At 43.0% G+C, this 22,374-nt stretch overlaps 1 protein-coding gene, 1 non-coding gene and 1 gene segment (V, D, J or C); 1 reads left to right on the top strand and 2 right to left on the bottom strand.

Annotated features, from left to right (window-relative positions):
- The first annotated feature begins 323 nt into the window (after window positions 1–323).
- Window positions 324–14,174, top strand: PRSS58 (serine protease 58). The gene is made up of 6 exons (XM_055129639.1): window positions 324–338; window positions 6,165–6,249; window positions 7,042–7,180; window positions 8,704–8,960; window positions 13,795–13,934; window positions 14,025–14,174. Exons 1-6 carry the CDS (start codon window positions 324–326, stop codon window positions 14,172–14,174), a joined length of 786 nt encoding a protein of 261 aa, XP_054985614.1.
- LOC129401362 (U6 spliceosomal RNA) lies at window positions 12,996–13,102 on the bottom strand. Its single transcript, XR_008628290.1, has one exon. It is a non-coding gene; the product is annotated as a U6 spliceosomal RNA (small nuclear RNA).
- Window positions 14,175–20,958: 6,784 nt separating the features above from the next.
- On the bottom strand, window positions 20,959–21,809 carry LOC101544081 (T-cell receptor beta chain V region E1-like). The segment is given in 2 exon segments: window positions 20,959–21,269; window positions 21,755–21,809. Coding segments are annotated over 2 exon segments (366 nt in total).
- Between the last annotated feature and the right edge of the window lie 565 nt (window positions 21,810–22,374).

Here is a 22,374-nt window from a genome sequence, read left to right as displayed (position 1 = left end):
AACATAGATAGCCTAAGAGGAAAGAAAAATATAATCAAAGATTCTTTATTGCTATGCAAGGGAAAAATGCTGAAAGTCCTGACTTGCTAGGTAAAGGAATTTAGATTTTTATCTTCCAGTCATCAGAAAGGGTATCTTTAAATCACCCCAGGAGAGAGATCATCTTCGAATTTCTGAGATGAGAGATAGTAAGCAAGCAGTAGCTTGTGATTAGAGAAAAAGACGGGAGGAGTCTGAGATAGCATAATTTTCATTCTGGGCGACTGTGTGATTCTCAAATATGGTAGGAAGAGAATCAATGTCTAATTTCAGATATCGGAAATATGGTCACGAAGGAGGTATGGAGTATGGAGAATGTATTTGAAATGCTTGAACTACGTGGAGGTTGTACTTGAAGAAAGGCCCATTAGACAGAAATTTGGATTTCAGATGATGCCTGGACAGAAACCACCATGTAGTCCTATGGTTATAGTTGGTCCTTCCATGCTTTAGTTGAATTCCGTCCTCTGACAGGAACTGTCTTTTTGTTACATCGTCATATGATGGGGAGATACACAATATCTCAGACCCACTAACCAAGACACCTGAGTATAAGAATTGAGAAGGTTCCAAGTGACCCCAAAGTATGATTATGAGCACTTTATGAGAGTCCTGGGTAGAGGCACTGTATCAGAAAGGTCATTTGTACAAAAGACAAAGAAGGGGCTCCTCCGGCTCCTGAACGGCCATGATCCCAGAGGCACAAAAAACCAATCTCGGAAGCCAGCGGCTTTTGGCAAGCATGCATCTGGACTGTGCCACCCTCAGTGGGGAAAGATGTTTGTCCCTTCTGCCTTTCCCTCCACCCCCATCCCTGGCAGCAGCATGGTGGCTGCCATCTTTCAGAGCCGGCTAGAGAGCCAAGTATGAGACTGCAGTGAAGAGACACGTGGGGCCTCACAGGACAGGGGGTGGAACTGGCCCTTCTTCCCACCCTGATGAGACCTCAAGTTGCCACCCATGGCAACCTGAATGGCTATCGTGGCCACGCAACGTCATATGCTCTTCATAATCAGCAATAGAAATTATCTAATGATGACTTTTTGGCAGGTCTGATTGTTGGGGAAAATTCCAAATAATGATGGTGGGTCTTTTGTCAAAATATTGAACATGATCAAAGTGGAGAGAGAGTAAAGTGGAACTCTTCTGCCACACAGGCAGGAGGAGGGTTGGGAGGGGGGGTATACTGGGGTTCTTGGTGGTGGAAAATATGCACTGGTGAAGGGATGGGTGTTTGATCATTGTATGACCGAGACAAACTGGAAATCTTTGTAACTGTTCTCACGGTGATTCAATAAAAGAAGGAAAAAAAAGACAAAGAAGACCCAAGAGAGTCAATGAGATGGGTAAGATGCATAATTCTATAAAGACTCTGCAGAGAGCATAGAAGTTTGTAGTTCATGCTACAGTTAGGGTAGTGACGCTGAAGCTGAGATTGAAGATGTTGGTTGATTCTTTAGTACTGATTTATGATGAATCTGGATGCTTTATTGTCCCCCCCATCAAAGCAAGTGCATTTACATATAAAGTTAATATATACTATAACATGTCCAATATACTGTACTATCGCTCCAGCCCTACAAAGTTGATTTTTAACAACTTCACCCGTAGATCAGATATCTTCCTGAGTGCCAAAATTCTCATTATGCATCACAGCGAATGCGACTTCACAAGTTTGTGAAGTCCCATAAGAGACCCCGTCTGTTATTCTAGCGTCTCTTACTAACTAAACCATTTTTACTAAACAAATCTAATTCTATCAAATATGACTTGAAGAGTTTAAAAGCTCAGTATAACCAAGATTCCATAATTGCCTTCTTTGGTCAGGCCTGCCATACATGACTGACATTGCACTCTTGTTTAAAACCCCAGTTACAGATATCAGCTGCTCTAGTGGTACAGATGGGTTTCTCGAATTCTTCCAAGTAACTGAAAGGACTGGAGCGATAGCACAGGGGGTAGGACTTTTGCCTTTCACGCAGCCGACCTGGGTTTGATTCCTCCATCCCTTTCAGAGAGCCCTGCAAGCTCTAGTGTAGCAATATGCCATCTTGAACGCCTTTTCTGAATACACTGATATGATCATGTTATTTTGTTTTTGTTTTGAGGTCACACCTAGTGATGCTCAGGTTACTTCTGGCTCTGCAGCCAGGAATTGCTCCTTGGGTGCTAAGAGAACCATGTGGGATGCTGGGGTTCAAACCCATGTCAGCTGCATGCAAGGAAAGCACCCTAACTGCTGTACTATCTATCGCTCTGGCCCCAATTATGTGATATGGTATAGTATCACATGAAATAATTTGCATGTATTGGAACACTTTTTCACCCTGTTATAATTCCTACTTGATCATAGTTTATGACAATTTTAGGGTATTGTTGATTCCATAAAAATTTGTTGAGGATCTTTGCATCTATGTTGATCAGGGATATTGTTCTAATAATATTATTATTGTTGTTGTTGTTGTTATTTTTATATTATTTGGCTTTGGGAACACACCTGGTAGTGTTCAGGCGTTACTCCTGGCTCTGAGCTCAGGCATTACTTATGGTGGTGCTAGAGGGACTGTATGGGATGCTAGGAGGTAGAACCCAGGTTGGCAGGGTACAAGGCAAGTGCCCTCCCTACCTGACTGTCTCTCCTGCCCAAGTCTGGTAACTTTTCAGTAGTCTCTGAAGTAGGTGAACCTCCCCAGGTGGCTTGTGTGAGGTGGAGAGGAGAAAGTTGATCACTAATCTACCTACATCAGTCTCTGTGTGAGGATACTAGTGCTATGTTTGGTATCAGGGCACTATTGACCTCATAGGACTTCAAGCTATTCTATAAATCCTAGTTTGATTCATTTTATTTTTTGGTGGTTTTATATATCTCATCCTCAAGATCATGACTGGTTTCTCAGCTGAGATTTACTGATTGTTTAGTTAACCTACATTCTTCAGTTATTTCTAAATAAAATTTGTTCATACTTTCTCTGCAATAGTACAGCAGGCAGGGCGTTTGCCTTTCATGTGGCCAACCTGGGTTTGATTCTTCCATTCATCTTGGAGAGCCTGGTAAGCTAGCAAGAGTATCCTGTTCACAGGTAGAGCCTGGCAAGCTCCCAGTGGCTTATTAGATATGCCAAAAACAGTAACAAGTCTCACGATGGAGACATTACTGGTGCTCTCTTGAGCAAATCAATGAACAATGGGACAACAGTGCTACAGTGCTACTTTCTCTGTTCTGTTGGAGCTCTCTTCTATTGTTTTCCTTATCTCAGTTAATATTTATACTTTTGTCATTCTAAAGTCTCCATCAGGGAGGTTGATAGCTCTTTTTCCTTTGGGTGACTTTCTGGGTTTTCCAAGGGAGATTTATGCAGGGGAATTTCTATGCTTCTTCATCGTGTCTTGTGTGTTCTGAGTGCTAGGGCTAAGAGTCTAGCTTTGTGCACACTGAGGTAACACTATAGGGATCGTACTTCCCATTTCCACTCAGTGTCTGTCTACTTAACTATTGCTATTCCAGAATGATGCTGGGAATTTTCAGCTGTGAGCTTGTGTGTCAGCTCTGTGCCTAGGGATGAAGAGTGCAGTGACACCTCCCTGCGTTTGCCATCGCTGGAGTCCCACCAGGGCTGAGTTATTGCAGTCACAACGTTTGGCACCAACGTTTTCTCTATTCTCTCTTCTCTGGACAAAAATCTTCTTTCTGACTCTGAGATAATATCTACATTACATCAGATGCCAGTGGGCAGTGGCAGCCTTTTGTTTGCATCTGGGGTGGGCCGCTGTCCACCGGCAGCTTTTCCATCCTGGTCTTGGAGTACCAGTGAGAGTCTACCCTGGCCAACTGTCAGAGGTAAAGGATGTAAGCCTCCCTCAGCCGCCAACTCTGTGTGGCTTAAGTCTTGCCCTTCAGTCACGTTTTGCGAGGGAGATATTAAGACCTGGGGACCCAAGTTTCATTCCACAGCTTTCTTCAGGCAGGCAACATTCTGCCCTCTGTCACCTCTGGTCTTCTTTCTGTTGCCTCTGGTCTTCATCTTGTATGAATCTCTGCTCTTTGCTCTGCAGTGGGGAGAAACTCCTGGAGATGGTCCCTGGGTATCCCACTCACCTCCACGGTGGGGCGGATTGTGGGATTCGGTAATAATTTCTCTTTGGGGGGTGCAGTTCTTGTTTTGGGAACCTGGTTGGTACCATCTCAAATGATTCTTTCCTCCCACTATTTAAACTCTTGAATCATGTCTTCAGCCCTTAATATCTTTCAAGAAATTGTTTAATTCTCACAATGATGCTTTCAAGCTTCCCTTCCTCTCTTCCTTTGAATCCTCCCATTCAGCACAGAATTTCTGGTCTGCGAGTCAATGGAGGTGAAAATTGTAAGAAGTTCACTCATTCAATCTCCCACTGCCAAACCTGCAAAATTATTTTTGTTTTGTTTTTTCTTACTAATTTTCCCCATCCTTCCTGAAAGTGATATTTTATTGTTTGCAAATTATATTTTCTTTCAACTGTGAGGTAAATCCAATATCCTATAAACCCCTCATCAGATACAAAAGATGGGCTACTAATTTAGTAGGATTAGAGCATTTATAAAAGAAGTCCTTACAGTACTGCCCTTTCCCTGGGCATTACTTATGGAAGTACTGCTTTTTCTCTATGCATTACTCACAGGAGAGATCACATAATTACTCTCTCTACAAGCCAGAGAGAGCTACTCATCAAGAAACTGCATTTCCTGCCACCTTTAAGTGTGAACTTATTTCTTTCACAACTGTGATAAAATAAATGTTTGTTGTTAAAAAGCATATTATACTTTTTAATGGACATCTGAGTTTTATATATTTGATAAGTTGTCTGCTAGCTATTTGAACTACTTTTCAGTTGGAATGTTTTCCTATAGCTTAATTTTGTTGTCCTCATTTATTTTGGATATGAATCTTTTATAAGATGTGTCATCAGATTTATATGTAACCATTTGCACCTAGTTTACATTATGTAGATTTTTAGCTCTAAAGAATGTACAATTTGCCAGTCTTTTTCATTGCTTTGTAAATCTTTTGAAGGCATAGACAATTTACGACCCTCCACAGTAGCTAGAGTCTAGGCTGACTAAGTTCGGAAATTCACTATGAAATTTTGACTGGGTGGTTGAGAAAGTAAATAAATGAGTAATGACATGAACCGAAAGGCTAATAGATACTGAGGACAGTTTTGTGTCAGAAAGAGGAGTCAAGTTCAGTACCAGCGAACTATGTTATAACCACTGTAGATAAATAACATTGTCATGGGTAGGATTTGCATCACATAGGTGGGTGGGGTCAGTTTCCTACAGGTACTAAGGGACCAGCCCTCAGAGTTTGACAAAGGTGGGTTGGGGAACAGAGAAGCAGCAGCTATAGAAACACTGGGAGCTCCAAGGTCCTACAGGTTGGGTACTTTCTTTCCTAAAGAAAGGGCAAAGCTCTAGATTTTTGCTTTGTGTTGTGTTGTTGTGTTTTGTTTCATACCATATCTGATGGTATGTTGGGGCTACTCCTAGGTCCTGGGTAGGTTCTCTTTGGGAACATCACTCCTGGTGGTGTTCAGGGCCGTGAAGTGCGGAGAGTCAAACCCAAGGCTTCCACATACAAAGCATGGACTCTAGTACATTGATCTTATATTGATCCATCACCAAAATGTATCTCCAAGGTACATTTTTTTATTGTGTCAGAAACCAAGTTACCTGGGGCTGGAGCGATAGCACAGCGGATAGGGCGTTTGCCTTGCACGCGGCCGACCCGGGTTCGAATCCCAGCATCCCATATGGTCCCCTGAGCACCGCCAGGGGTGATTCCTGAGTGCAGAGCCAGGAGTAACCCCTGTGCATCGCCAGGTGTGACCCAAAAAGCAAAAAAAAAAAAAAAAAAAAAAAAAAAAACAGAAACCAAGTTACCTGATGTAATTTCTTGACCCTCCAGTACCAGACACATCTGTCCCACCTCAAACTGATGACTGCTTCTTCTGGAAATGAATCCTGGCACTGGAAAAGATCAGGTGATTATTTTATTTTCGGCTCTAGAAACTTTTTTTGCTTTATTTTTTGTTTGCAACATACGTTTCTCATCAAGTCCATTTCCTCTTTCCTACTGTTCTCTCTATAGACCCGGAGTTGGGCCTTGTCCATCCAAATGGCTTTTATCGTAATCACGAAGCTGATCCTTCTCTGGGTTCTCTGGAACCCACCTGGTGAGTGTCTACAGAGTTTTCTCTTTAGCTGTCAAAGAAAAATCCTGGAGTCTGTAAAGGCTAAAATGTGAGACAACTGTTCAGATTCCAAATGGAGGGTTGATTCTCAGCACGACCACTGTCTCCACAAGAGTTTCTCCTGAGGCATTGCCTACGTGCTTCATGTTAGCTTGATTGCTTACACACATTGTTGGAAGAAATGAACACCGAAACCCCGACATGGAACTCTAAGATATGACTCTCTGTTACTGTAACACAGCACTTAGAGAATAGACGCAAATTCCCACTATTGGAATTCAGGTTTTGTGTGGATATGGTTCTGCATCTTAGAAAAAAAAATTCTCTTTCTCTCACACTCTGAATTCAATATATTTTTTGTTTGCTTGTTTGCTCGTAAATCTATTAGCAAAAATAAAATAAAATAATATAAACCCCAAATCTTTCAATACCAGGGATCAGTCTCTGTCAGCCCTGGATTTTTTGTTTTGGAACATAGATCATTCTACCTTGCATTGTTGTTGGGATAAGAGTGGCCAAAGCATCTTTAAAATGGTAAAATAAAGTGCTATTTTTTAGTAGATTTAAGATATTTACTGATTGTGTAAAGTATTTAAACTAGTATTTTAATTTTGAAAAATATTTTTGATGACTAAAAGAAAAACACCTTTTATTTCTTGAAGTATGTTAATATAATTAGGGAAAACCGGGAGCTTTTGAAGTGATTTGCCTTTACTTCTTTTCTTGTGATCCCTGAAATAACACCAGATTTTCCTACCTATTTTTTTCCTCCAGTTACTTTGGCTTTTGACCTAGAAGAAACCAATGGCGTCCTTACACCTTACTTGGTCTACTTGAAATCTAGCTATTCACCGTGCACTGGAGTCCTGATTCACCAACTTTGGGTGCTCACAGCTGCACATTGCAACTTGCCGTGAGTGATGGCCCTGAACACCTCTCTTTACTCTGGGCTTTTAGATTGGTTCATCATGTAAACACACAAAAAGAAGAGGGGCAGGGCACACTGCACAGGGCAGTGGCACTCTATCTCTCCCTCCGCCCTGCCCAAGTTCGGTAGTCTCCAGCCACTTGCCCCACCCCAGGGAAGTTGATGGCGATGACGAGGCAGGCGAAGGAAGGAACGAGGGCCAGGCTGGTTGGTCTCAGTTGCAGTTTATTCCATTCCCATCTCCATTCTCCTCTGAGTCTCCTCCTGCTTCTTCCTCCCCCATGCTACTTCATTCTCCTTCTCCTCTTGATCTGGATCTCGATCTAGCTTCTCTAGATCTGGCACTGGGACTGGCCCCCAGCCCACTCTTACAGCCTAGTTAAATCCCCCAGCATGAGCGGTTGGGGCTTACACATAGGTGTGGTCACAATCAGTAGGGGTAAAGTTCTTTCCTTCAGGGGATGCTTCTTCTAGGACAGATTCTCTTTCAGCAGGACACCCACCCAAGAGCGGAATCCCATGGGTGTGTTTCTTCTCTCCTTGTCCAACTAACATATAAGTATTCATAATATTAATCATTTTGTATAGACATAGCAAGAGATGCATTAAGCTCATAGAATTGCTTTCCTGGGGTCATCTCGATCTCAGACTACAGTGCTCAGGCCAGATTAGTCTTTCCTATCCCTAGCAGGGTCCTAGTCTCATCATTGCTTTTGGATCATGACAGCATTTATCCATGATAAAGCTCTTAATTTATAGTTAAGCATTAGGCACTTTGGCCAGGCCCATCTCGATGCCAGAGTAGCACATAACTACTTGCTTGCTCTGGGTTCGTCCCATCCCTCCTCAGGACCCTCCTTTGAGGTGCTAGGAACTAAGGGCAACTGAGGCTTAAGTCGAGAAAGCAGATGCCCGGGAGTGAATAATATTCGAAGCCAATTAAATCCCATGTTACCAAAGCATATTAGCAACTGTCTTTCTTTGTCCATACAAAAAGGACATTGCTTTAAAGTAAACTATTCAAAAGACACGAGGAGAGGAGAAAGGCAATATTAACTTACAAGTTTAGTGTCCTAGAAAGGTCTGACTTTACAAATTAACAGAGTCTGATTAGGGGAAAAGCTGATTAACTGGTTGGGGAAGAGCATAGAGAAGTGGTTACAGATAGACAAAGGAATGGGAGTGACTCGGGAGCACTTTGATGGGTGTAACCTGATATACCTAAGCTTCTTGTGGCAAGGAGAACAGGACATACTAATGTTGTCTTAAAATGTTTAGAGATTACCAGATAAGCCCAAACTCTGTTGCAAGGGAGAAAGGACAAACCAATGATATCCTACAGTTCATAATCTGAACCCCACCTAAGTACTCTGCTCAAGTAAATGAGATTAGGGAGGGCTTCTAGGAATATTTAGAAGTAGAGATTAGGGTCTGTGCTAATAAAATTCCATAAAGAAAGGATAAGCCATCTTTGCTAAGTCTTTGTATAAACATCCCTGTTATTCTAGGAATCTTATAGCACTGTTGGGAGTTACAAACCCATCAAACCCAATGGAAAAATATACAGAAGAGGTGTCCTATGTGAAGATGATTAAACATCCAAAGTACTCAGTCAACTCTATCGATTATGACCTCATGTTAGTCAAGCTGAACTCATATATCCAACTCAACGAGTATGTGAAGCTCGTCAAGCTGCCCCAGAAACCTGTGTCCCCAAATGACACATGTACTGCCTCCACCTGGGCCTACTACTCATGTTATATTGGTGAGTAACTATACAATAATTTGCAATAGCGTTCTTCTTCCATTTATCTACTTAAATTTTAAGTAGAAATCAAAGGATTTAAATCAAAGGAACAATATTGTCACTATTCAAACCTTTTATGACTACTCTGGAACATGCCTTCCAGATCTTGGAGTATATTTCCTTGAATATATGACAAAAAATTCTTATTTTCCAGCTTTCTAATATGTAATTGACAACTGAAACTTGAATAGAGCACTGTAGCACTGTCGTCCCATTGTTCATCGATTTGCTCAAGCGGGCACCAGTAACGTCTCCATTGTGAGACTTGTTGTTACTGTTTTTGGCATATTGAATATGTCACTGGTAGCTTGCCAAGCTCTGCCGTGTGGGTGGGATACTCTAGGTAGCTTGCCAGACTCCCAGAGAAGGATAGAGGAATCAAACCCGGGTCAGCCGCATGCAAGGCAAAAGCCAAACTCACTGTGCTATCACTCCAGAATATAGCTATGATATTTAACAGATACTTGACATGTGTATACATTGTGAAGTGGTGCCCAAATGAATCTAATTAAATTATTAATCACTATATATATTTACCTTTAGGGTGTGTGTGTATGTGAGTGTGTATGTGTGTGTGGGGGGGGAGTAGATTATGCTCTGGACTTACTCCTGGTTCTGTGCTCGGGTCATTCCTGGTCAGGCTCAGAGGATCCTATGAGGTGCCTAAGATTTAACCTGGGTTGGCCAGGTGCAAGGCAAGTACCAGGCTACCTGTTGTAACATCACTCCAACCACACTATTATTTTTTAAAAAAAAAACTTTTTCTTAACGCACCATGATTTACAAAGTGTTTTTTAAAATTTTTTTATTGAGTCACCATGTGGAAAGTTACAAAGTTTTTCATAGTTGAGTTTCAGGCATACAATGTTCCAGCAGCAATCCCACCACAGTTTCTACTTTTCTCCACCAAGGTTCCCAGGTGCTTTCTCATTCCCAGTCAGCCTCTGCAATAGGCAATTTTTAGGTTCGGTTGTTGTAGTTGGATCTTAACTATCAGCATTGTTGGTCCCGAGGTCTGTAGATGTGATATCATACCCCTCTATAGCATGAATATTGGCCCTTGTGGCTCCCATCCACCTCTTCTTACATATCCCCTTATTTCCCTCCTTCCTGTCCTTCTATTTTCTTAATCTAAGTATTCCCCTTTCTATTTACTTAATCTAAGTATTCCCTTTTAATATCTTGGATTCCCTCATTCAGTTATTCTATAAACCACAAATAAGTAAAATCATCCTGTACTTTTTCTTCTGACCTCACTTAGCATGATTTCTTCCAGTTACATCTAAATTGCAGCTAATTAATTTCACTGTTCATTGAAGCTGCATAGTATTCCATTGTGTACATATGTCACACCTTCATAATTCGTTCATCTGTCATTTATGTGCATATAGGGTGATTCCATATCCTAGTTACTGTGCTAAGTACTACAAAGAATAGTGGTGTGCATATGTACTTTTTTTTTTTTGGTTTTTGGGTCACACCAGGCGATGCACAGGGGTTATTCCTGACTCATGCACTCAGGAATTACTCCTGGAGTGCTCAAGGGATCAAATGAGACGCTGGGAATCAAACCCAGGTCAGCCGCGTGCAAGGCAAACGCCCTACCCATTATGATATTGCTCCAGCCCCTGCATATGTAATTTTGAATGAATGTCCTGGGAGTAGATACCAACAATAATTATTTCTGGGTCTATGGCAATTTGATTTTTATTTCTGAGATGTCTTTGTTTAAAATAGGTCTTGAAACCAAAAAACATCCACACCAGCAGGGGGTGAGAATTACTTTTTCACTACAATTCCACCAACAGATTATTACTTGTATTTTTGATACATGTCATTTTCACTGGTTCAAGATGATATATCATCTTGATTTGGATTCCCCTAATAATAATAAGTCTCTAATAATAAAATGACTTTCACTATTCATGTGCATATTGACATCCCTTCTGTCTTCAGCAAAGGATTCATTTTCTCTCCCTCTTTTTGATAGGGCTTTTGGATTTTTATTGTTGTTGATCTTTGTGAGTACTTGATATATCTTGAATACCAATCTTTTAGCTGATATGTTGAGTACAAATATTCTCTCACATTCAATTGTGTATCTTTTTGTTTTATCCTGTGTTTCTTTTCCCACGCCAATTTCTTATTTCTCAGAATAACTTTGGATAGTCAGTGTGTTATAGCCAAATGACTAGTGGAATTATAAAATAACTTAGGTGAAAGAAAATTTTTATATCTCACAATGGGGTCAGTAAGTCATTTTCTAAGGGTTTACGAAGCTCTTTGTTTCTAGTTAAGCATTCTCTGTTGTTTTTTATTTGTTTATTGAGCTTATTTGGTTTCTATGCTATTTTCCTATTTAAAATGAAATGTTGTATCACTTGTAATCCCATTGATCTTCGATTTGCTCAAGCGGGCGCCAGTAACATCTCCATTTGTCCCTGTTTTGTGTGCTAGTGCAGCCCAATGATATCTGCTTGCTCCAGGAACAGGAAGAGCCTCAAATCGTTCATTCAGGGATTTGACGAAGAAATCCAACCAAAATGAAATGTTAGAATTGTATAATTTGGAGGTGTGGCTCCAGGAACTTCAGGGCTGATAAGTTTACATGGCAGTGTCTGTGGGATGTGAGTGTGACCGCTGAGTCTCAACAGTACAGGGGATGGAAGGATGCTGCCTGCTCCCAATCTGAGAGGATCCCAGAGTTTTGAAACTGAAAACTATTGCACCTGAAATTTTCGTCAGCTTGTATCTCCACAGAGATTAGTTATGAGGCAGTGAAGTTGGGCCTTTGGCTTGGCAGTGATGGTGGAGTTTGAGTGTGGTGCCAGGATTTTCTCAGGCCAAGGTGTTGGCCCGCCCCTCTCCAAAGTTTGCAGCCAGAAGACCAGTGTACCTGTGATTTTTTAGTGTCTTGCCTACATCTCTTCTGAGGTAAGTCATGAAGCTGTGGAACTGTGCCATTGAATTAGTATGAGGGCAGTTGCAGGATGTGGGGATCTTGTCTCTTTCTTAAGAAACTCAAAGTTTTCATGCTTTAGTTCTCTCACCTCTTTTGTTAAGTTTATTCCAAGATACTTGATGTCTCAAACACTGTTTTGAGTAGATAGACTCTGACTGGACAGACCACTTTCTCCTCTGATACAGTATTTACATGCTTGAATGCAACTAATTTTTGTGTAGTGACTCTTTTAGCCTGCCACTTTGCTATATTTGTTTACTGTTTCTAAGACCATTTTAGTGAACTCTTTAGGGTCTTCTATGTATATTATCATATCATATGCAAATAGTGATTCTTAGACTTCTTTTCCAATTTGGAGTCCTTTAATATTCATTTTCCCCCCTTTGCCTGAATGCTGTATCTAGAACTTGTACTACTATATTGAATAAAAGTAGAGACAGTGACTCCCTTGCCTTGCACCTGATATCAGAGGGAATAATTTCAGTTTTTCCCTATTGAAAATGATACTAACTGTGGACTTATTACAGATGTCCATTACTATCTTGAGATGTTTCTTTTCAACCCTATCTTTGTTGATTTTTTTTATCATAAATGGAGATAGGATCTTGTCAAAAACTGCGTAGCTTGATATATTATGATTTTTATCTTTTTATCAATGGTGGTATATTATGTTCATTGATTTGCATATGTTGAACCACCTTTGCATTCTTGGAATGAATCCCACTTGATCATAGTGTATGAGTTTTTAATATACTATTGGATTTAGCTTGCTAAGATTTTGTTGAGGATTTTTGTGTCAATAATAATCAGGGAAGTTACTCTGAACTTATTTTCTAGAAGTGTCTCTATATACTTTGGGTATTGGTATAATATTAGCTTCATAGAAGCTATTAGCAATGATTACAAAAGACTATCTTTAAGATTTTTTTGATTTATTACTTTACATTGTAATAATTTTTACTCTCTATTTTAATTCTTTTTAAATTTTATTAGTTATTTTTAATTGAAGCACCATGAGATACGCAGATACAAAAAATACAGAATGCTTCATGAATTTGCATGTCATCCTTGTGCAGAAGCCATGGTAATATTCTCGGTAGCATTCCAATTTTAGTATATATGCTACAAAATTGAGCACACTGTAGAATTTAGAGGGTAAAACTTAATATCAATTTATGAGTAAAAAGTTTAAAGAACACACTTCAAATTTTTTGATTAGTTTTTCACTTTTATTTCAGATATAGCTCATACTTACATGGAATGTCCAAGGCACTTGTATCATAAGCTATTATTGATTTTTAATTTCCTACAGCACTAGGGAAGAAATATTCTGGCAAAAAGGGAAAGAACAAGGGAAGTTTCAATATCTAGTGTGAGGACAAACTGATGCCATGACAAGTTGCAGCTAACATTAAGTCTCAACTAGGCCTCAGTTTCTGTTTCCTAGAGGCAGGACTTGCAGTTTTTGGTAAACTCCTAATTGAGTAATTCACCTAGATAAGAAACTGGGCAGTTGGATCTGGCCAGTCATGAGGGGTTGCCGCACCCTTCTTGGAAAGAACCCCAAACTGTGACTGGTACTGCTGACCACTGACGTAATAAGGCCAATGCTAAAAATAGACCAGCATATAAACCACTCTTGTGATTTGGAGTCAGGGTCCTTGTCAAGACTCCACTGCGTTGGATGAGACTTGGACCCTAGCTCGAGCTAGCCAATAAAGACCCTTTGCTTATTGCATTGCTACTTGTCTTTGCGTGATTCCTCTGGAGAGATCTCAGCCTGGTTTAACACTAGTAACTTAAAAATTTTTTTTTTCTTTTCCCACCCAGGCAAGGACCCAAACTCACTCCAGCATGTAAGTATGTCTGTAATCTCCAAGAGTGAATGCCAAAGTGCCTATAAGAACATTAACATCAACGAAAACATGTTCTGTGTGGGCATTGTGCCAGGAAGAAGGGAACCCTGTAAGGTGAGGGACACTTAATGCCTCAGTATTGTCCCATTCCATTCCTTGTGTCTTTTGCCAGGAAGATCAACTAGTTTCTTTTCTTCCTGGCAGGAAGTCACAGCTGCCCCAGTCATCTGTGATGGTGTTCTTCAAGGAATTCTGTCTTTTGCTGATGGGTGTGTTTTGAGATCTGATGTTGGCATCTACACCAAAATCTTTAGCTACATGGAGTGGATTACTAACGTCATACAAACAAACTGAGCTCCCGTGGCAGGAATTCTAGGCCATGTGTTAAAACCTGTCTCCATGTCCTGCCTCAGAATTAAACTTACACAAGCCTTTGGATTGTGTCATTATCTATTTGTCTAATTCTGCCTGACAGAATAAACAGAAGTCCTGTGAGGTTTGACTTCAAGTGACACTTTTTTTCCCCTCCCTATTGGTAAAGGCAGCAAACAGAGCCATCTCTCAGGCTGATGAAGACTATCAAGTGAGGATTGCGATTTTATGTTTTGCTCTATTTTTGTTTGTGGATCACACCCGGTGAATGCTCAAGGGTTACTCCTGGCTCTGCACTTAGGATTACTCCTGGCATTGCTCAGGAAACCATATGAGATGCCAGGGATCGAACCCAGATTGGCTTCATGCAAGGCAAATGCCCTACCTGCTGTACTATCACTTTAGTCAGACAATTGTGTTTTCTCTAGCAAATTGATCACTAATTTACTGGGGATAGGGAGAAAGGCTATGGCCATATCCAAAGACACACAGAAGAATATCCAACTGAGCAACTCACTGCAAAGATTTCTCCAAACTCTGTCACTGTCATCACGTTGCTCAAGTGGGCACCAGTAACGTCTCTCATTGAGAGACTTATTGTTACTGTTTTTGGCATATCCAATATGCACAGGTAGCTTGCCAGGCTCTGCTGCGCGGGCTCAATACTCTCGGTAGCTTGCCGGGATCTCCGAGACGGGCGGAGGAATTGAACTCGGGTCGTTCGCGTGGAAGGCGAAAGCCCAACCGCTGTGCTATCGCTCCAAACTCTAATTATCTAAAATTTTAGAATTACAGAAGAGCATGGCTGAGACATCTTATGCTATTCATAACAAGCAGTACAAAAGAGAGTACGTGAGAGATTGTCTTCCATAGAGGCAGGGGGAGGGGTGGGGTGGGGGAATATTGGGGACCTTGGTGGTGGGAGATGTGCACTGGTGGAGGGTTGAGTGATGGATCATTGTATGACTAAAAGTCTAACAGAAAAGCTTTATAACTGTATCACATGAGGATGATACTACTACTACTACTACTACTAATATTATTATTATTATTAACATTCTGAACAAAAAAACCTAATGTGAAATTCATGCCCAATTCAATCAGCTTAATCAATGGTTGACTAAATAGCAGTACTCTTACATTATTTTTTTAAAAAAAAAACACGAAGACGTATGATCCCCCAGTAAGACAACACATTAAAAAATTAGGCAGGTATCATGTTTGTTTAGGAAGACGGACCTCGACTAGCACATATGTGAGTACTACAACAACCTTAACTGAGAACAACCATCATATCTGGGTCCCTCAACCTCGAATGAAACCCAGAGAGCGAGTGTGAGCACTGCAACTAAAGGAGTGGCAACCTCAGTGCCTACCACAGTCTTTTCAAAGACTCGGTGAAGAGTCTTTGGTGGTAGTGAGGTGCAGTAACTGTGTACATTATAGTAATAAAGATTAACACTATTGCTCCCATGTTACCTAAGAATCAAAATAAAAATCAGGTTAAAATATAATTTAACATTTTTAAAATGACAATTTAAAGCACTGAAGGCATGTGTCTGAAATTTTCTGTAAGGGAGAACAAATCTCATATCACAATGAAGATGAAAATCTCAATATGTCAAAAACAAAAATTCATCAATTATTTGCACACTCATGTTATTTCATTAAACATCTATTGCAGAATTTCTGTCACATGAAAACTAAATATATAACGGTATGGTATAATACATGGTCTCCCAACAACAGGACATAATTTAGTTACTACAGTTGATGTAAACTCTTCTATAATTCTTATACTGCTTCTTATTTGCTTTTCCAAATGTTAATCCTTAGTAAATATGAATATGTCAAGTGAAACAAGAAAGAAAATTAGGTTGAGGGGCTGGAGCAATGGCACAGCGGGTAGGGCGTTTGCCTTGCACACGGCCAACCCGGGTTCGATTCCCAGCATCCCATATGGTACCCTGAGCACCACCAGGGGTAATTTCTGAGCGCAGAGCCAGGAGTAACCCCTGTGCATCACCAGGTGTGATCCAAAAAGAAAAAAAAAGAAAATTAGGTTGAATATGCTTGAAAATCTTGTACGATGTGAAGACAGGAGACTCAAATGCCATACATAAATCAGTATTCCTACCTGAGTAATGAAGAGACAGCATCATCAATAAAGCCTTGTTAGAGGCCCCTACCATTAGTTTTATCATTATGGAACCCAAGATCTAGGCAATGGATTTATGTCATAATGGTTGGTCCCAGAAGTTGGAATTGCAGCTGGGAAGTCTTTTAGGGGGCATCCAGGCACTGGGCTAGAGGGGACCCCTCAGAGCAACTGTGTGCTCCATCTCTCCATCCTCCGACTCTAGCTGCTTTCAGAGCTGCCAGCAAAGGAACTTGGCTCTCCTTTACGAGCAGATGGTCCAGACCCTTCCCAGCCTGCCATCTCCTCCATAATTGTCTCTTGACAGTAGCTGATTCTGATCATCCTAGTGAGGGTGTATTCAGAAAGACCATCCTGGAGGCATGAGGACTGGGACCCCAAATATCTAAAGGCCTCTATCACAGGTCTGGAACTTCCCTCCACTGCTGCTCTTAACCTCAGGAACTTGTCAGGAATTTTCCAACAATACCTCACAGTGAGTGACTGAAACTGATACCTATTAGTGATGACCTATATTCTGTCATCTGAAATCTGAGGATAAGAGCAAAAGAGGTTAAAATAAATGCTGATTACTTTTGGCAGAGGCTGAACTGTGTGGTGACAGTAACTGGGACTTTAGCAATGGTGGTGACTGTCTCTGCAGGGCACCCCCAAAACCCAAAGTTCTGATCCCCTGAGTGTTGTACATCAGCTAAGGCTGCCACGTACTGCCTTAGACTGTGCAGCTTATGTCGTGGGGGTGGGGGGTCCACTATTAAAGTACTAACAGAATGGTTGGTCAACTAGAACTTCCCTCATGTAGGGAGCCATTTTACAAGCCCGGCTCTTATCCTGTAGCCAAGCGGAGGCTTACTTGGGATTCCTGTAACAAGGTCACCACTGCTGACCTTACTGATCTTATCAGTTCGCCATTCCTCTCTCACTAGCCAACGCCCATGCCTGATCTGCATTTTACTATTGTTCCTATGGGGGTCCAAGCATGCATACCGCCCCCTCCCACCAAGAGGTATAAGTATTGTAACTGCTGTGAATAAGCTCTCTTTTTCTCTCCTCCTCCTTCTGGCTCTGCGTTCGGTTGCGTCCCCTCCTTAGCCCCACAAAGGGTCCTCCCTGCGGGACAGGATGATGCCTGCAGGGGGGACCCCACACCCTCCTGCCTTGAAGGTGGTCTGTGTGTGTTCAAAAAATATCTGTGGACTCTCACTGCATGCAGTCAGTGACATGAGCTGCCCACCCCAGCCTGCAGGGGGAGGGAACAGGACCGCCAAGCTGGTTGGTGATAAGTCGCCATTGATTCCAATCTCGGTCCCGGCATTTATTTCATTCTCCCTGCGTGCCTATTCCAGTCTCACTGCACCCCCATTCCCGTTTCCTCCTGTCCCTCAAGCTCGCCTCCCACTCCACTCCCACCCAACCCACCCCCAGTCACAGCCTTAGTCATTAACCCATTTCCCCAGAGTTCGGGTCAGATAGCACAATCGACACATGGAATGCCCTTTCCTTCCTTCCAGGAAAGCTTCTTCCAAGACAAAGTTCTCATCCTGCTAGGAGATCTGCTCAAGGGCGGAATTTCATCTAAGGGTGTATTTCTCCTTTCCTTAGTCCATATGCATTTAAACAGTCATCTTAAATTTATTTCTTAATACTCTTTCTAGTCATTTTGTATGGACACAGTAAGAGATATATTAAGCTTAAAGGGTGGTTCTCCTGGGACATCCCACTATAGATCCCAGACTACCATCCTCAGACCACGTTAGTCTTTCCTAACTAGCAGGTCCTAAAGCAGGGTCCTTGTCCAGTCACTTCTCTTTGAGTCATGACAATTTGTCCATGACCACGCTCTTAACTTTTAAGCTTTATGGTTCTTGGCCTGTCCTGATTCAATGCCAGTGTAGCTTACAGCTTGTCCTGGGTCCATCCAGTCCCTTCATTTGGACCCTGCTTTTGGGGTGCTAGGAACTAAGCTGAGGCTTAGAACTCAACTGAGGCTTAAGTTGAATAAATATGAGAGATGCTCAGCAGTAAATATTATTTGGAGCTAATTAACTCCCAAGTTACAAAAACATAGCATTAGCTGTCTTCCTGTGTCTACACAAAAAGGACATTGCTCTAAAGTAAACTATGCAAAGGTCATAAAGGGAAGAGAAAAGCAATATTTCATATACAAATACAAAATTCAGAGTCCTTAGAAAGATCTGACCTTCCAAGTCACAGGGTCTGATTTGGGGATATAGATGATTAACAGATAGGGGAAGCAGAGCACAGAGAAGTTAAAGATAAACATAGAGGAATAGAAGTGCCTCAGGAGCACTGTGATGGGTGTAACCCAATAAACCTAAGCTCCCTGCGGCAAGGGAGAAAGGAAAAACCAATGTTATCCTACAGTTGTCTGTGTCTTTCCATGAGATGGAAGAGAAAGCAAGCTCTTAAATGTCATTTTATAAGGGAACTAAATCCATGATGGATTTCCCACACTCAAACCTTAAACATACTGATCTCCTAAATCCCTATTTCCAAATACCATAGCATTTGGGCTTAAGACTTCAAAATAAGAATGTGTGTGTGTGCAGTTGGAAGCCTGACTTATGAGCTGGGGGAGAAGGCAGCTGGGATAGAGAAGGGATCACTAAGTCAATGGTGGTTGGAGGAATCACTCAGGATGGGAGATGTATGCTGAAAGAAGATAAAGGACCAAACATGATGGTCTCTCAGTATCTGTATTGCAAACCATAACGTCCAAAAGTAGAAAGAGAGTATGGGGGAAATTGTCTGCCATGGAATCAGGGGGAAGGGAGGGAAATGGTGCGGGGAGGGATACTGGGGACATTGGTGGTGGAGAACGTGCACTGGTCGAGGGATGGGTGTTTGATCATTTTATGACTAAAACTCAAACATGAAAGCTTTGCAACTGTAGCTTAAAGTGATTCAGTAAAAAACAATGTGTGTGGGGAGGATGTATAATTCAGTTCATAACACTGAATATGAAGATATATGAGTAAAAGCCAAGGTTTCTGGCTCCTGCTCACCTTTGAGTAAAATAATTCAGGTGGTTACTCGGCCATGGGGAGCTACATGTTTTAAAATCTAGAATCAATTCTTGGGCAGGAAAAAAAATATATGAACTGGGGATGATCTCCCCAAAGATTCTCCACTGAGCTTTTCTCCAACACCAAGTCAGTGCCAGCTGAACCACTTGGATCACTTCTGCCCCCTAGCATCCAATGCTCTCACCTGAGTCCACATTCCTCCTTTTGTGGAAAGGTGAAAGGTGAAAGGTGAAAATACTTTCACCTTTCACTTTTCCCCCATCTCCCCGACCCCAGACACCTTCCACTTTGCCTACATGTCCCCCTCTCAAAAAGAATTAGACCTCTAATGTCTGCATATTCTAAAAGTTCTGATACCTGTAACTTTATCAAGCCCCAATGGATCTCTTTCCTCTAAATGTTTATTCTGTCCTCGACACAAAACATGTGAGGTATGGGCCTGAAGTCATGGCAATTCAAGAATCACTGTAGACACATGTTTCTAGTTACTCTGTTCTCCAGTCCAGCTAGTTCTAGGAAAGGAATATCTTTTCTTGGGAGCACAACAAGAAGACTTAAGTTCCTGTTGGAAGATCCTGTGTCTTTTTTTTGTTTTTCCTTTTTGGGTCACACCTGGCGATGCACAGGGGTTATTCCTGGCTCTGCACTCAGGAAACACTCCTGGCGGTGCTTGGAGACCATATGGGATGCTGGGAATCGAATCCAGGTTGGCCGCGTGCCAGGCAAACGCCCTACCCGCTGTGCTATCACTCCAGCCTCAGGAAGATCCTGTGTCCTGAGAGCACATAGCGATGATTATTGGAAATCATGGGGTATGTGAAACCCTGGGTGAGGATGGTGGAGGGGGCCCAGCACAGCCTGGCTATTCAGGGCCCAGCTCAACCAATGCTACTGTAAGACATCAGGCCCCATTCCGAGAGCTCCTTGTATACAAAGTGAGGTGACAGATGGAGGCTTAGGCCTGTTCTGTGCAGAGCTGCGGGCAGAGGGCGCCCCCTCGTGGAGCCAACTCCTCCCTCGCCACTAGCTCCTGCACCCACACTCCAGACAGGGCCTTTGAAACTCCCCCTCCCTAACTCCCAACCGGCACTCCAGTTCCCTTTTGATCTCCATTCCCTGATATAAGAAAGTGGGCCACTGGCTCACTACTGGGGCCGGAGATGGCAAAGTTAGGGGCCTCCTGGGACACACTCAGTCAACTTCTCGGACCCCCAGGGCTACTGTTCGCAATGGCCAAGGGGCTGGTGAAGCTGGGGATGAAACACAGGTCGGGCACATGCCAAGAGCCCCGTACTGTCTCCCCGGCCCAGGCGAGATAGACTCTTTCTCATGTCCCCAAGATCTGCACCCACGCCCACCTCCCCGGGGCCTTCTGCGCAAACTCTATGGAGTCCCCGCAGAGCGTTTGCTGAGAGGCAGGGGGCCAACAGTCTCCTCGCAGTGGAAAAAGGCCAGAAGGGGGCGCTGCCGGGAGAGAGGAAGCAGGGTAGGGCCTGTTACCAGGGCCGCGGAGGGGACCTGGGTCTGTGGCTAGGAAGCCGGGACGTTTTTATTCATCTATTCAGTGACGGCTTCTCGCTGTGCCTTTGCTGCAGGTGCAGAACAGGGTCCTGCTCTGGGTCGCGTCGGTGACTTGCAGGCTCAGTTCCGTGGCACTGCTCCGAGTGAGCTGGTAGTTGGCACCAGCCAGGGATATCTTCTCTGTGTCTCCAGTGTTCCGCAGAGTGCCCAGCAGCTGGAGCTGCCCCTGGAGATCCTGCTGATACCAGCCCATCCAGGGGTACTGGGTGTCCTTCAGGATGCACCGCAGGGTCACAGCCTGTCCCGAAGGGGCCAGGATCCATCTGGGGTTTTGCTCCACCAAGCTGGCATCTGAAACGCACAGACAAGCAGGCAAGGGTGCAGGTTCCCAAGATAACGGCCTCCCCAGAATAACCAACTGAGCCCGGTGTTAAAGAAGCATTTCCTTGGGGCCAGAGCTACTGTACAGTGGATAGGGTGGTAGGGTGGATGGGGGGGAGGGGTTTGCCTGATGCAGTCAACCTGGGTTTGATCCTTGCATCCCAGATGGTCCCCTAAGCCCACCAGAATTGTCCCCAGAGTCAGGAGTAATCCCTGAGCACCAGAATGTGATTCAGAAAAAAAGAAAATATATATATATAGGCATTTCTACGGCTAATGTAACAGGAGACTGACAGGAATGGGAGCATTTCCTCGGTGTGAGGGCCCAGGCCTGCCCAAGGCAAGGCTGGAAGCAGGGAGACCTTCTAGGCATACGGGTGCTCCAAGATCAGATGCCTCTTACCCTCCCTCAACCTTCTGGGCTACGGGATGGTCTTGTCTTTCTGGCATCTGACCTGTGCACAAGGTAGCCAGAAGCATCCCGCTCCAGACAACGGGAAAAGGACGCATTCCCTGCCTTCAGCACCTTCTCAGCAGGCCGGTGGGAAGCGGCTGGCCAAGCAGAAGAGCAGGACCCGGCTCGAAAGGAGATAAGCAGTGGCTGACACTATCTGGGTCTGGAACGCAGAAGGAAATGGCTCTCCGGAAACTGCCTCCTCTGCTCTCGCTGTGGCTCCGACCTCAGACCTCATCAGCATGCTTTTCCTGTTTCCTCTCCGCTGATATGCGCTCCCACATTTACTGAGTTTCTGCTTGCATGTGGCTGACTCTTCCCTCTCAACGGCATACCAGCCACTTCTAGAATGGCAGAGGCCTCAATTTTAGCAAAGGCTAAAACTAACTCCAGGCAAGCAACCCATGCTTGTCGAATGAACAAAGACATTGCCCCCACCCAAGCATAACGTGTGTAGAGGCTGCAGCATGACCCTCATGGGCAATGGGCACTTATAATGGACACTCATCCCTGATTACCCTGGTAATAGATAAAGGGAAAAATGCAAATTAAAAATAAAGAGGCATAATTTTCCCCATTGAAGGTAATGAAGAGATTCCCAACAACTTTCTTCTTTCTTCT

Source organism: Sorex araneus, chromosome 1, assembly GCF_027595985.1.
Source record: "Sorex araneus isolate mSorAra2 chromosome 1, mSorAra2.pri, whole genome shotgun sequence".
Classification (NCBI taxonomy): domain Eukaryota; kingdom Metazoa; phylum Chordata; class Mammalia; order Eulipotyphla; family Soricidae; genus Sorex; species Sorex araneus.
The sequence above is the reverse complement of the archived record's forward strand: the minus strand, read 5'-3'. Positions and strand labels throughout refer to the sequence as shown.

What these genes read in the sequence shown, in the direction of transcription:
- PRSS58 (XM_055129639.1), top strand. An exon ending in GGTTCTCTGGAACCCACCTG is followed by an intron (nt 6,250 to 7,041) that starts GTGAGTGTCTAC and finishes TTTTTCCTCCAG; the next exon opens with TTACTTTGGCTTTTGACCTA. An exon ending in GCTGCACATTGCAACTTGCC is followed by an intron (nt 7,181 to 8,703) that starts GTGAGTGATGGC and finishes CTGTTATTCTAG; the next exon opens with GAATCTTATAGCACTGTTGG.